The sequence below is a fragment of the Microcebus murinus genome, chromosome 16, assembly GCF_040939455.1.
Source record: "Microcebus murinus isolate Inina chromosome 16, M.murinus_Inina_mat1.0, whole genome shotgun sequence".
In the NCBI taxonomy this organism is placed as follows: Eukaryota; Metazoa; Chordata; class Mammalia; order Primates; family Cheirogaleidae; genus Microcebus; species Microcebus murinus.
The window spans coordinates 31,624,709-31,638,438 of NC_134119.1; the positions used below are offsets into that span (position 1 = coordinate 31,624,709).

Here is a 13,730-nt window from a genome sequence, read left to right on the forward strand (position 1 = left end):
TTAAGAGAAGAGAACGGACAGCAATGGCAGAGTATATTTTGTCAACCACAACACTCGAATTACACAGTGGGAAGACCCCAGAAGTCAGGGGTAAGACCTTTTAGTTACTAGTGTATACATAATCTCTTTGATTTTTTTTTTTTTTTGAGACAGAGTCTCGCTTTGTTGCCCAGGCTAGAGTGAGTGCTGTGGCGTCAGCCTAGCTCACAGCAACCTCAAACTCCTGGGCTCAAGCAATCCTACTGCCTCAGCCTCCCGAGTAGCTGGGACTACAGGCATATGCCACCATGCCCAGCTAATTTTTTCTGTATATATTAGTTGGCCAATTAATTTCTTTCTATTTATAGTAGAGACAGGGTGTTGCTCTTGCTCAGGCTGGTTTCGAACTCCTGACCTGGAGTAATCCGTGCGCCTTGGCCTCCCAGCGTGCTAGGATTACAAGCGTGAGCCACCACGCCCAGCCTACATAATCTCTTAAAGATTGTGTTAATACTTTATTTCTCACTCAGTTATGAAGATCAAAGTTACATGTTCTTTCGCCAAAGGCCTTAAACATTAATCACCTACAGACTTGGGAAAGAGAAAAAAATTATATTATTGCTTTTATGTAATGGAAAGCTTGAAAGTTTCTTGAGAGTATAGGAGAAAAACCTCACTGAAACATGAGAATACACTTATATATTCAGAATATTCACTTATATATGTATTAGTATTAAGAACAGATTAGTAATTCTAAATCAGAGTTTCTTAATCATATATTACTTAATCTTTGGTTGTGGTGGGACAATGATAGCCCTTTAAAGAAAGAACTAATTTGATTAGATCTCTATTTTAGGAAAATATTCTGTCAGCAGTATCAATACAAGAGTAGAGCCAGAGTGAGATTAGAGGCAGAAAACCAGTTAGGTGGCTCTTGAGAAAGTGTTGAAAGAGACAAATAAAGCCAGAGAAAGAATGGTGTTGAGTATTAAAAATAGGGATGAACATGAAGACCTATAAAGCAGAATGGGCAGAGCTTCATTACCATGAGATGTTTAAGGTAGGTCATTAGGCACATGGGGAACATAGACCAACAAGACAGAAGACTGAGTGGAATTTTATGTGTTTTTAGGATGCCAGATAAAGATAACACACAAATGAAAATATTGCATTAAATGGTTTTCTAAAAAATTTCTGCTACCTTTATGGGTATTTTTAGTTTCTATACTTGGCAAACAAGCAACTCTTTAATAATTTTTGTTAATATATTTTTCCTATGTTTTGTAGTCAATTAAATGAAAAGCCTTTACCTGAAGGCTGGGAAATGAGATTCACAGTGGATGGAATTCCTTATTTTGTGGACCACAATAGAAGAACCACCACCTATATAGATCCCCGCACAGGAAAATCTGCCCTGTAAGTTTTCTAAACATTTCTAAACATTGTAGATTAAAAGTAAAATTATTTCCTCAGATTTTGATATAAAGATCTGAATTAGCAAGAAGTGGGAGTCTTACTGTTTGTTGAGTTGGCTTGCCAGTAGGTCTCTGTTCACTAAATATTTTGTGTTTCTGTGTCTCTCTTGGATACTTTTTCATAGCACTAAATGAAACTATTTAGAAATTATTAGTGTAGTACTGCTTACCAATTAATCTCTGATTTTAGATTTCTACTTCTTTCATTTCCATTACCTTTTAACTTTAAAAGCTCCCATTACTTCCCCACCCATTTTTGAAAGGTAACTTTTTATTTTATTTGCTTAATGTTTTATTTTGGGGTTTTAATGTGGTAAAATATATGTAACATAAAGTTTCCTATTTTAACTATTTTTATGTGTGTTGTGTATTGGCATTAAGTATATTTACATTGTTACGCAACCACTACCACCATCCATCTCCAGAATATTTTTATCATTCCATAGTGAAACTTTTTACCCATTAAACAGTAACTTCCCATTTCATCCTCTCTCCAGCCAGACCTGGTAACCACTGCTCTACTTTCTGTCTCTATGGATTTGGCTACTCTAGGTGTCTCATATTAGTGGAATCATACAATATTTATCCATTTGTGTCTAGCTTATTTTACTAAGCATCATGTCTTCAAAGTTTATTCATGTGTTGTAGCATGTATCAGAGTTTCGTTCCTTTTAAAACTGAATACTATTCCATTGTATGTATATATCACGTTTTGTTTATCCATGGACGTTTGCATTATTTCCACTTTTTAGCTGCTTTCACTTTTGTTTATATACCCAGAAGTGGAATTGCTAGATTAAATGGTAATTTATATTTACATTTTTTAATTTTTTTTATTTTTTATTTATTTATTTTTTTTTTTGAGACAGAGTCTCACTTTGTTGCCCAGGCTAGAGTGAGTGCCATGGCGTCAGCCTAGCTCACAGCAACCTCAAACTCCTGGGCTCAAGCAATCCTCCTACCTCAGCCTCCCGAGTAGCTGGGACTACAGGCACGCGCCACCATGCCCGGCTAATTTTTTTTTTTCTATATATGTTTGTTGGCCAATTAATTTCTTTCTATTTATAGTAGAGACGGGGTCTTGCTCTTGCTCAGGCTGGTTTCGGACTCCTGACCTCAAGCGATCCGCCCGCCTCGGCCTCCCAGAGAGCTAGGATTACAGGCGTGAGCCACCTCGCCCGGCTATATTTACATTTTTGGAGAACCACCATACTGTTTTCCACAGTGGTGACACTATTTTACATTCCCATCAGCAGTGCAAAAGGATTCCAATTTCTCCACATCCTCAACTCTTCTGTCATTTTTCTTTCTTTTTTTTTTTTTTGAGACAGAGTCTCGCTTTGTTGTCCAGGCTAGAGTGAGTGCCATGGCGTCAGCCTAGCTCACAGCAACCTCAAACTCCTGGGCTCGAGCGATCCTTCTGCCTCAGCCTCCCGAGTAGCTGGGACTACAGGCATGTGCCACCATGCCTGGCTAATTTTTTATATATATATCAGTTGGCCAATTAATTTCTTTCTATTTATAGTAGAGACGGGGTCTCGCCCTTGCTCAGGCTGGTTTTGAACTCCTGACCTTGAGCAATCCGCCCACCTCGGCCTCCCAGAGTGCTAGGATTACAGGTGTGAGCCACCGCGCCCGGCCTGTCATTTTTGTTTGTTTTGTAATAGACATCCTAATAGGTATCAAGTGGTGTCTCACTATGGTTTTTATTTGTATTTTTCTAATGATTTGTAATGTTGAGTATCTTTTCATGTGCTTTGTGGCCATTTGTATATCTTCTTTCAGGATATGTCTCTTCAAGTCCTTTGCTCAGTTTTTTTCTTGTTGAGTTTTAGGAGTTCTTAATATATTATAAGTATTAATATTTTCTCCCATTATGTGGGTTTCCTTTTTACTCTAGACAGTATCCTTTGATACACAAAGTTTTAAATTTTGAAGTCCAGTTCGTTTTTATCTTTTTTGTCACCTGTGCTTTTGGTGTCATATCTAAGAAGTTATTATCAAATCCAATGTCATGAAGTTTTTCTCCTAAGTTTTCGTCTGATCATCTTACAGTTTTAGCTCTTACATTTAGGTCTTTGATCCATTTTGAGTTAATTTTTGTATATGGTGTTGTGTAAGGGTCCAACTTTATTCTTTCACATTAGATACCAAATTTCCTCAGCACAATTTGTTGAAAAGACTATCCTTTCCCCATTGCTTGGTCTTGGCGCCCTTTTCAAAAATCCTTTGACCATATATGCAAGAGTTTTTTCTGGGCTCTGTATTCTATTCCATTGGTCTGTATGTCTGTCTTTTTTGTTGTTTTGGGTTTTTTTTTTTTTTTTTTGAGACAGAGTCTCACTCTTTTGCCTGGGCTAGAGTGCTATGTTAGCCTAGCTCACAGCAACCTCAAGCCCCTAGGCTCAAGTGATCCTCCTGCCTCAGCCTCCTGAGTAGCTGGAACTACAGGCACATGCAACCACACCAAACTAATTTTTTCTATTTTTAGTTAGAGACAGGGTCTCACTCTTGCTCAGGTTGGTCTTGAACTCCTGACCTCAAGCAATCCTCCCACCTTGGCCTCCTAGAATGCTAGGATTACAGGTGTGAGCCACGCCCAGCCTGTATGTCTGTCTTTATGTGAGTACCACACTGTTGATTACTGTGTTTCCCTGAAAATATGACCTACCCATAAAATAAGCCCTAGCAGGATTTCTAAGCATTTGTGCAATATAAGGCCTACCCCAAAGGGTGTGGCTACACAGCAGATCTGCACAACCCATGCATTTCATTGCGCAGTGGTAAAGAAGATGAGCAGCCCTTCGCATCTGCCCCATGAGAGCTCTATGGTTTGACATGAGAGATTGGGGCCAATGATTCTAAAGGAAATAGAGTTGCAAGAAATTCAGGGTGGAATTTGGGGTTTGGAGAGTTATGATGATGTTCCAGAAGAAGATGACTTAACCATATTTGAATAAATGTAGAGTGTTGTACCGTACTTAAAAAAATAACACATCCCCTGAAAATAAGCCCTAGGGTATCTTCCTGAGGAAAAATAAATATAAGACCCTGTCTTATTTTCGGGAAAACACGGTACTATAGCTTTGTAGCAAGTTTTGAAATCAAGAAGTATGTGTCTTCCAACTTTGTTCTTCTTTTTCAAGGTTTTGGCTATTCAGGGTCCCTTGAGATGCCATATGAATTTTAGGATGGATTTTTCTGTTTCTGCACAAAATGTCATTGGGATTTTGATAGGGAATTGCATTGAATCTGTGGATCGCTTTAGGTATGACCATATGGTCATCTTAATAATAATAAGTCTTCCAGTTCATGAATATAGATATCTTTCTATTATGCCTTTTTACATTTATTTCATCAGTGAGTGCTTTGCAGTTTTCAGTGCAGAAGTCTTTTACTCCTTTGCTTAATTCCTAGGTATTCTTTTTAATGCTATTGTAAATGGAATTGTTTCCTTAATTTTCTTTTCATATTGTTTATTGTTAGTGTATAGAAATGGAACTGATTATTATGTGCTGACTCTGCATCCTGCTACTTTACTGAATTTGCTTATTCTAAGTTTTTTTGCATAAAATGTTTTATGTCTTCTACACATAGGATCAAACAGATAATTTTACTACTTCTTTTCCAATTTGGATGCCTTTTATATTTTTTTCTTGCCTAATTGCTCTGACTAGAATTTTCAGTACTATGTTGACTAAAATTACCTTTTAATTTTATACTTCTGCATATTAAAAACTTTCATGTTTAAAGCAGAAACTTGGAAATCAGGCCAATTGTGTATTAATGAAATTGCAGAGGTAATTTAGATATGGAAATAAATTATCAGTAGATATTATTGTATCATTCATTTTAGTTACCTTTAAGTGTTGGTGCATATAACAGAAAACTCCAAAACCATAGTTGCTTATATAAGATAGAATTATATTTCTCTCATTTAAAAATTCCAGTGGTAGTAACAGAACACACTCCTACCATGTCTTGAAACAGAAGTCACAAGAAAAATTAGGAAATATTTTCTACTGAGTAATAGAAATACAACACATCATAATTTGTGGGATTTAGCTAATGTACTCCTCAGAGGGAAATTTATTGCTTTAAAGGACTAGATTAGAAAATAAGAAACTTATAAAATCAATGATCTCTGCTTTTACATTAAGTTAGAAAAAGAAAAGTTATTAGGCTCAAAATAAATATAAGAAAGGAAACAAAAACAAAAGTAAAAATTGAATTTTGGGGAAAGATTAATAATATTGACAGTCCCTAATAAACCTAGTAAAAAAGAGGAATATCACCACATATTCTATAATCATTAAAAGGATAATAAAAGGTATATTTATGCCAATAAACTTGACATTTTAGATCAAATGAACAAATTCCTTGAAAGATACAGGTCGCCAAAATGGACATAAGAACATATATCTGGTAAAGAAATCAAGTCTGTAATTAAAGAAAATTCTGGCTTCACTGGTAAATTTTATCAAACTTCTGAGTAATTAATAAAATCAATCTTATTCAAATTCTTTCGTAAAATGCAAGACATAGGAACACTTCCTAACTCATTTTATGAGACATAACACTGATATCAAAATCAGACACGAACAGCATAAATAAGGAAAATTATTAATTATGAACTAATACTTTTATGAACATAGGTATAAAAATCCCAAACAAAATAATGACAAATTGAATCCAGCCAGATACAAAAGGGGTATTATACTATCATGAAGTGGAGTTTATCCCAGTAATGCAAGGTTGATTCAGTATACAGCAATCAATGTAATTTACCATATTATCAGACTAAAGGAGAAAATTTTATATGATCATCTCAGGAAAAGTTTTTGACAAAATACAATGTAAGTTTATGATAAACTCGCAGCTTTTCCTTGGAAACTTTCTTACCTGAAACAAGGCATCTATGAAAAACCTACATCACACTTAACGATGAAATACCCATGATATAAAGACTAAGGCAAGGATATCTACTGTTATTACTTGCATTCAACATTGTATTGGTAGTTCTAGCCAATGCAATGAGATAAAAAAGAAATAAAAGATACAGAGATTGGAAAAGGGAGAGGTTAAACTGTCTTATTTTCCCCATACAGATAACATAATTGTATATATAGAAAACCATAAGAAATCGAGGAAAAACTGCTAGAACTAGTGAGTAAATTTAACAGTGTCACAGAATATAAGGTCAATATAGAATCACTTATAGGTCTACATTAAAATACATCAAACATTTAGAAAATGGAATTAAAAGTAGTTCAGGAGGAAAGCCATGTAATCCAGTGATGTGAAGTCCAGGGCAATCTGGGAAGCCTCATGGTATTAGTGATACAAGTTTTCTGCCATTCCAGAGCATGTTCTCCATCCTCAAGGTCATCTCATAATCTGTGACACCTGCTGAAACTTCAGCTATCAGAGTCACACTCCAGGCTGGAATATGGAGAAAGGGCAAATTATAAGGGAGGAGGGGGAAAACAAACACCTTTCCCAGCTACCTCAGCTCTCTTTTAAAAAGAGCCTTTCTGAAAGTCTCATGACATTTCCACTTGGAATTTATTAGCCAGACTTAAGTCATGTGGCCACACTGAGAAACAAAAATCCCTAACAAAATAATGGCAAGAAATGTAGGTAGTACCTTGTTCAGTTAAATGTCAAGAGTTTCATTTAAGAATAAATGAGGGGCTGGGCGCAGTGGCTCACGCCTGTAATCCTAGCATTGTAGGAGGCCGAGGCGGGAGGATCGCTCAAGGTCAGGGATTCGAGCCAGCCTGAGCAAGAGTGAGACCCTCTCTCTACTAAAAAACTCGAAAGAAATTAATTGGCCAACTAAAAAAATATATATATATAAAAAAATTAGTCGGGCATGGTGGTCCATGCCTGTAGTCCCAGCTAATCAGAAGGCTGAGGCAGGAGGATCCCTTAAGCCCAGGAATTGGAGGTTGCTGAGAGCTAGGCTGATGCCACAGCACTCTAGCCTGGGAAACAGAGTGAGACTCTGTCTCAAAAAAAAAAAAAAAGAATAAATGAGGGTATGGATGTTGAGACGGACAGCATTCTCAGAACTTCCTTTACCTTACCCTGTTACATTTGGTTGCATGTAAGAGAAAATCCCATAACAGTGATTTCAACAAGATAAAAATTTATTTTTTTCTTTTACTTAAAAAAGTCTTGGGGAAATATTTCCAAAAAAGAAAGAAAAGTTGTGTTAGGAATATGCTGTACTTGATATTTTTGTATTTGACCGCTAAATACTGAGAGAGTATGGTGTTTTGCTTTCCATCAGCATTGTCTTTTATAAGCAGCTATATATGTCATGTTAACCTGTGTCCTTCCTCAGAGACAATGGACCCCAAATAGCCTATGTTCGGGATTTCAAGGCAAAGGTTCAGTATTTCCGGTTCTGGTGTCAGGTTAGTATTAGGACTGTATCTCTGTACTCCCTTTCCTTTGTTGTGTTGCTTATATTACACAGTGATTGTGAAAATAATTAACTATAGAAAAACAGGTATCATTGGAATCTGTTACCCCTGTATTTATAGAAAAGAAAGATTTGTCAATGAGATAATTTGTAGCTTCTGTTGTCCAGAAAATTAAACTTCTAATCATTGGAATAAGAAAATGTTATCCTTTTTTCTCAGTACCCATTACTTTCAGATAGCATTAATCTTCAAATATAAGTCAAAAGATTTTCTGATGTATAAATTCTAACCAGCTGCTTTTATATGTAGCATTTGATGTAAATGTCTTTGATAGCTAATACATGTATATATGTACATGAATATGTACATACATATTATATTTAGACTGGTTTTGGGGGTGTGATCAGTTATTTCAGATGTTTAAATATTTAGTTGAATTAGTGATTTCTTTATGGATTCTAAAGAAAATGAATGCATTAGTCAAAGTATTACTACAATGAATATTTTTAAACTTCAAACTCTTATAATTAATTGGACTCATGGAAGCAATAAGAATCTGAATTAACTTTTTGACAATAAAATTAACCAAAGATTTATTTGACACACTAAGTAAGTTAATAAGCACTGTGCACGTATCTTGTTTTTCTCTGTTTTTAATGTATTGAATAATCAGCTAGCATGAGTGCTCACAAATGCATGATGTTAAACATTATTGAATATAAATTCATATTTATAGTCTACTTATTTCTGTGAGCAAAGATAAAAATAAATATAACTTTCCCCTTTTGATTTTTTGATAGGCCATTTTAATGGTGAGAGTTGACTTAAGTCATTCTTATATTTCAGCAACTGGCCATGCCACAGCACATAAAGATTACAGTGACAAGAAAAACATTATTTGAGGATTCCTTTCAACAGGTACTACTTTATTCACTCAAAAGTTACTCTCCTGGCTGCCAACCCAGGGCCACCTTTTGGTGCTGGTAGTTTAATCTAAACAGTTCAGAATTTCTTGAGTTAAAGTTCTTGGATTTTTTAAGTCTAATCTCATTGCCAGCTGCCTTCGGACTTAACATTTAGATAGCTGTGCATGCTGGTATGAGTTTGTGTTTTGTGCATTAGAATATCAAAATAACTTAAAGTGATTAATGAGTTTCAGGTTTTCATTTCTGAGCTGTTAAGTATTTGATTTGAAATAAATATACAAGTAAGGAAATAGGCTTTCTGTAGACAAAGGTCTAGAAATATACCCATATGAATGTTGTTAGATGAGTAGACAGGAAGAATAGGGGAAGACTTCATTTTATTTTTTTACACTTCTGCATTTTTACAATAAGCATGTTACTCTTGCAATTAAAAATATTTTTAAAATGTAAGAATGAAAATAATTGGTTATTGATGACAATATCGTAAAGATAATGTGGGTTGAAAGTAGTCAACAAACTTTTTCACTTGTTCTCAGAACCTGAGTTAATTTACTGTTTACCTTTATCTTGTGGATATCACTAACAATCAACTGCAACTAAATGTTAAGTGATTGTGTTATAGAGAAGATTAAAATAACCAGTGAAAAAATGTCTTAAAATGAAAATATCTGATTAGTCCTTGTTTTATGGCTAGATGTGGAAAGGATTAGTTCCAACCACCTGTGATGTTATTGTAGTGGCTATGTTTTCATAAAGTACCAAATTGAATGCAAAGGGAAAAGAGATTGAGATAGTTGACAGTAGCTTGCTACTTGGTTTCAGAAAGAATAATGTTGATTTCCTAATGGAACCTCAATTATTAACATTAAAGAAAAAAGTCAGTTGGCATTTTGCTATGTAGGAGCAGGCAGCTTTTTAGCAGGAGTTGGAGCTTGACAGGCCATTTAGAGAATTATGAGTCATCCCCTTGATCTGATGGATCAGAGGCCATTCCCCACTATAGTTTTTGTCCAAAACTATTTTTAACATTCATAACCATCACTGAGTAGACCATTTGTGTTGAGCCAGGTTCTTGAAACATAACTTGCTTATAACAGTGCTAAAAAGATGCAAAACATGATTAAGCTGTCTCATTATCTTTTTTTTTTTTTGAGTCTCACTTGTTGAGAGTCTCACTTTGTTGCCCAGGCTAGAGGGTGCCGTGGCGTCAGCCTAGCTCACAGCAACCTCAAACTCCTGGGCTCAAGCAATCCTACTGCCTCAGCCTCCTGAGTAGCTGGGACTACAGGCATGCGCCACCATGCCCGGCTAATTTTTTCTGTATGTATTAGTTGGCCAATTAATTTCTTTCTGTTTATAGTAAAGATGGGGTCTTGCTCTTGCTCAGGCTGGTTTCCAACTCCTGACCTCGAGCAATCTGCCCGCCTCGGCCTCCCAGAGTGCTAGGATTACAGGCATGAGCCACCGTGCCTGACCTGTCTCATTATCTTTTGACTTTTGAAACCTAAAGGCTTTTGCAGAATAACAGCCCAGATGGTGCTAAAACAGTTATTTAAAACTGTCACCCTAGACTTGACATCCATCAAATAAATGGGTAATAAAAACTTAACAATATGACAACTTAGCAAGACCCCATCTCTACATAAAATAGAAAAAATTAGCTAGGCCTGGTGGTGCACACCTATAATCCCAGTTACTTGGGGGGCTGAGGCAGGAGGATCATTTGAGCCCAAGAGTTTGAGATTGCAGTGAGCTATGATCACACCAGTGCACTCCAGCCCAGGCAAGAGAGTGAGACTCTGTCTCTTAAAACAACAAATAAAACAATTTGGTTGCGTAAAGGTAATAAATCTGATAGCAAAATTAGCATCAGATTTTCTTAACTGTTCAATAAAGTTGCTTCAGATAGCGTTTCTTCTGTTAACACAATGCAGCTGCTTACAGGGGAAACTACAGGAAAAAAATTTATTTTGCTTTCATACTAGCATTTGTTAAAAGGAGTTATTAATATTTAAAGATAGTTTTAACCTTGTGACATCCTCTCATTTGCATTGGTATATGCTTCGCCCATAGTATTTGTAGAATATTTGTCATTAGCATGAATATATGTCCTAAATATGTCATAAGCATTAAATTTTTTATTATATTTTGGATTTTCTTATTTGAGTAGGATGTGAATTCATAAAAGTGATGTGTCTGTTTTGTGGGGAACTGAGAGAATCCTGGCATAAAGAGGTTACTTATTGATCCTCTCTAGATATTTAAATGTGAGAATTCATTCTTATCACTTGATAAAGTATGGGCCTCATTTCAACTTCTCTCTCCAGGCCCTTGCGTTTTTTTTCCTAAGAGTAATATATATAATGTTGTACTGTCCCAATTTTGGTCAAATAATTAGTTTTATAGAGAGGGAATCCAAATGATCTATCCATTGTAGCTCAATAATGTTACTATCCTTCAGATAAGATGATCCTGTCAACCACCTATAGTGAAACACAAAATTTGAGCAGTTTTTCTAAGTATTTATATGTTGCTACTGAGAATGAATTTTCATAGTTAACTGTGTTCTCTCTGCAGCCACTGATTTTCATTTCTAGATTAGCCAGTTAACTATTATGTGTATCTTTGAGAACCAAACCTAATCAAACAAAAAAACAAAAACAAAAAATACTGCTCTTTTGACCATGCCCACAGTTACCCTGTGCTTCAAGCAGTTTATTTTTTTTTTTTTTTTTTTTTTTTTTTTTTTGAGACAGAGTCTCGCTTTGTTGCCCGGGCTAGAGTGAGTGCCGTGGCGTCAGCCTAGCTCACAGCAACCTCAAACTCCTGGGCTCGAGTGATCCTTCTGCCTCAGCCTCCCGGGTAGCTGGGACTACAGGCATGCGCCACCATGCCCGGCTAATTATATATATATATATCAGTTGGCCAATTAATTTGTTTCTATTTATAGTAGAGACGGGGTCTCGCACAGGCTGGTTTTGAACTCCTGACCTTGAGCAATCCGCCCGCCTCGGCCTCCCAAGAGCTAGGATTACAGGCGTGAGCCACAGCGCCCGGCCTTCAAGCAGTTTATATAAGCAACTTTAAATCAGTAGTAACATCATTAAAAATAAAATTGTATGTGTAAAAAGTATATAGAAATATTGATATGCATAATACGTATATAAAATATTATGAACTTTAATGTATTTTCTGCATATACATGGTTTTGACGAGACCATAAATACCATTCTGTGGCATGGGGAATTTAAGTTACCTATAATGAAGGAGATGTCAAACCTGGAAGTGGTAGCTGGTGTTTTAACAACTGCTTTCGCCAATTCTTTTACTTTATTGTTTTGTAGATAATGAGCTTCAGTCCCCAAGATCTGCGAAGACGTTTGTGGGTGATTTTTCCAGGAGAAGAAGGTTTAGATTATGGAGGTGTAGCAAGGTAGTGATAATATGAATACTCAGAACTTAGTTCCTTTCTTCCAAAGGTACCATTACACTTTGCTTGCAAGTATTATTTTCTCAATCTTATAGTTTAGGAAAATGAAATATAGCAAGTTATTTTACCTTTATTGTGCTATAGCTACAGAATTTCCACAAACATTACTATATCACTTTCTCTCTAATGTACTGCTACTTGATTTCACCTACATCACTCATTTAATCATCAGGATGACCCTGTAAGATAAAATTTTATAGATGATGAAAAGGTTTAGAGACTCACCTAAGGCACATAATAAGTTGTAGAGCCTAGATCCAAATTTTGTATCATCTAGTAACCACCTCATATCAGTAAACCTCATGTTCAGTAAACCACCTCATATCTGTCCATAGAATACACAGGCTCTGTAGTGATCAGGTCATTTTATGTACACAGATCAATTTTATACAGATAATAGTCATTCATGTCCCAACTAAGATTAATATATCATGAGGTGTAGAGGCTTTATAGGTTTAGAATATGTTGCTTTAAGAAAAAAAAGGTGGCTTTATAAAATAGGAGTTGAAAGTCTTAATTCTACTTTCTTTTTCATATTGGAGCTTTTAATCAAATCCTAGGAGATAGCCTTCAGCAAGAAATTCCTTTGTTTATTCCATAACAGCATTTCACACCAGGTTATAAATTTGCAAAGCAGTGGCAGTGTGGACAGGCAAGGACTTTGGGGTCAAGACTGGATTGGAATCTTTTTTTCTGCCTTCAATAGTGTGACCTTGGGCAAATATATAAATAGTAATATCCACCTTCCTAGGATTGTGAATAATGGAAATATTGTTTATTAATGACCTAGTCTTGAGTCTGATTCTTATGTGCTCAATAGCTAGTAGCTACATTTTAGTAATTATTTATATTCTGCTTCCAAGTAAAAACAGTTTCCAAATAAAACTATTTCAAAACATGTGAAATAATCACAGATAACTACAAATTAGAATAATAAAATAGAGTAGAAACATTTAATTTTTTTTTTTTTTTTTTTTTGAGACAGAGTCTTGTTTTGTTGCCCAGGCTAGAGTGAGTGCCATGGTGTCAGCCTAGCTCACAGCAGCCTCAAACTCCTGGGCTCAAGCAATCCTTCTGCCTCAGCCTCCCAAGTAGCTGGGACTACAGGCATGCGCCACCATGCCCGGCTAGTTTTTTCTATATATTTTAGTTGGCCAATTAATTTCTTTCTATTTATAGTAGAGACGGGGTCTCGCTCTTGCTCAGGCTGGTTTCAAACTCCTGACCTCGAGCAATCCTCCCACCTCGGCCTCCCAGAGTGCTAGGATTACAGGCGTGAGCCACCGCGCCCGGCCTGAAACATTTAATTTTTGTTTAAGTTAGAGATAATTCAGTCTAGCCTGGGCAACAGAGCAAGACTCTGTCTCAAAAAAAGAGAGAGATAATTCAGAAGGAAGGCAATCATTCATTCATAATCAGAAAATCAACC

General features: G+C 36.0%; 1 protein-coding gene and 1 long non-coding RNA gene across 3 annotated transcripts in view; one reads left to right on the plus strand and one right to left on the minus strand.

Annotated features, from left to right (window-relative positions):
- ITCH (itchy E3 ubiquitin protein ligase) overlaps nucleotides 1-13,730 on the plus strand; it is a 132,772-nt gene that overhangs the window by 97,340 nt on the left and 21,702 nt on the right. For both annotated transcript variants that reach the window (XM_012754675.3, XM_012754676.3), the window contains exons 13-17: nucleotides 6-90; nucleotides 1,267-1,395; nucleotides 7,804-7,876; nucleotides 8,732-8,803; nucleotides 12,156-12,244. In XM_012754675.3, the coding sequence (XP_012610129.2) occupies nucleotides 6-90; nucleotides 1,267-1,395; nucleotides 7,804-7,876; nucleotides 8,732-8,803; nucleotides 12,156-12,244 (448 nt within the window). The remainder of the gene's footprint in view (nucleotides 1-5; nucleotides 91-1,266; nucleotides 1,396-7,803; nucleotides 7,877-8,731; nucleotides 8,804-12,155; nucleotides 12,245-13,730) is intronic.
- The window catches only part of LOC142876885 (uncharacterized), a 33,597-nt gene continuing 25,224 nt past the window's right edge, over nucleotides 5,358-13,730 (minus strand). The window contains exon 2 of the long non-coding RNA XR_012923736.1: nucleotides 5,358-6,896. This is a non-coding gene — a long non-coding RNA (uncharacterized LOC142876885). The remainder of the gene's footprint in view (nucleotides 6,897-13,730) is intronic.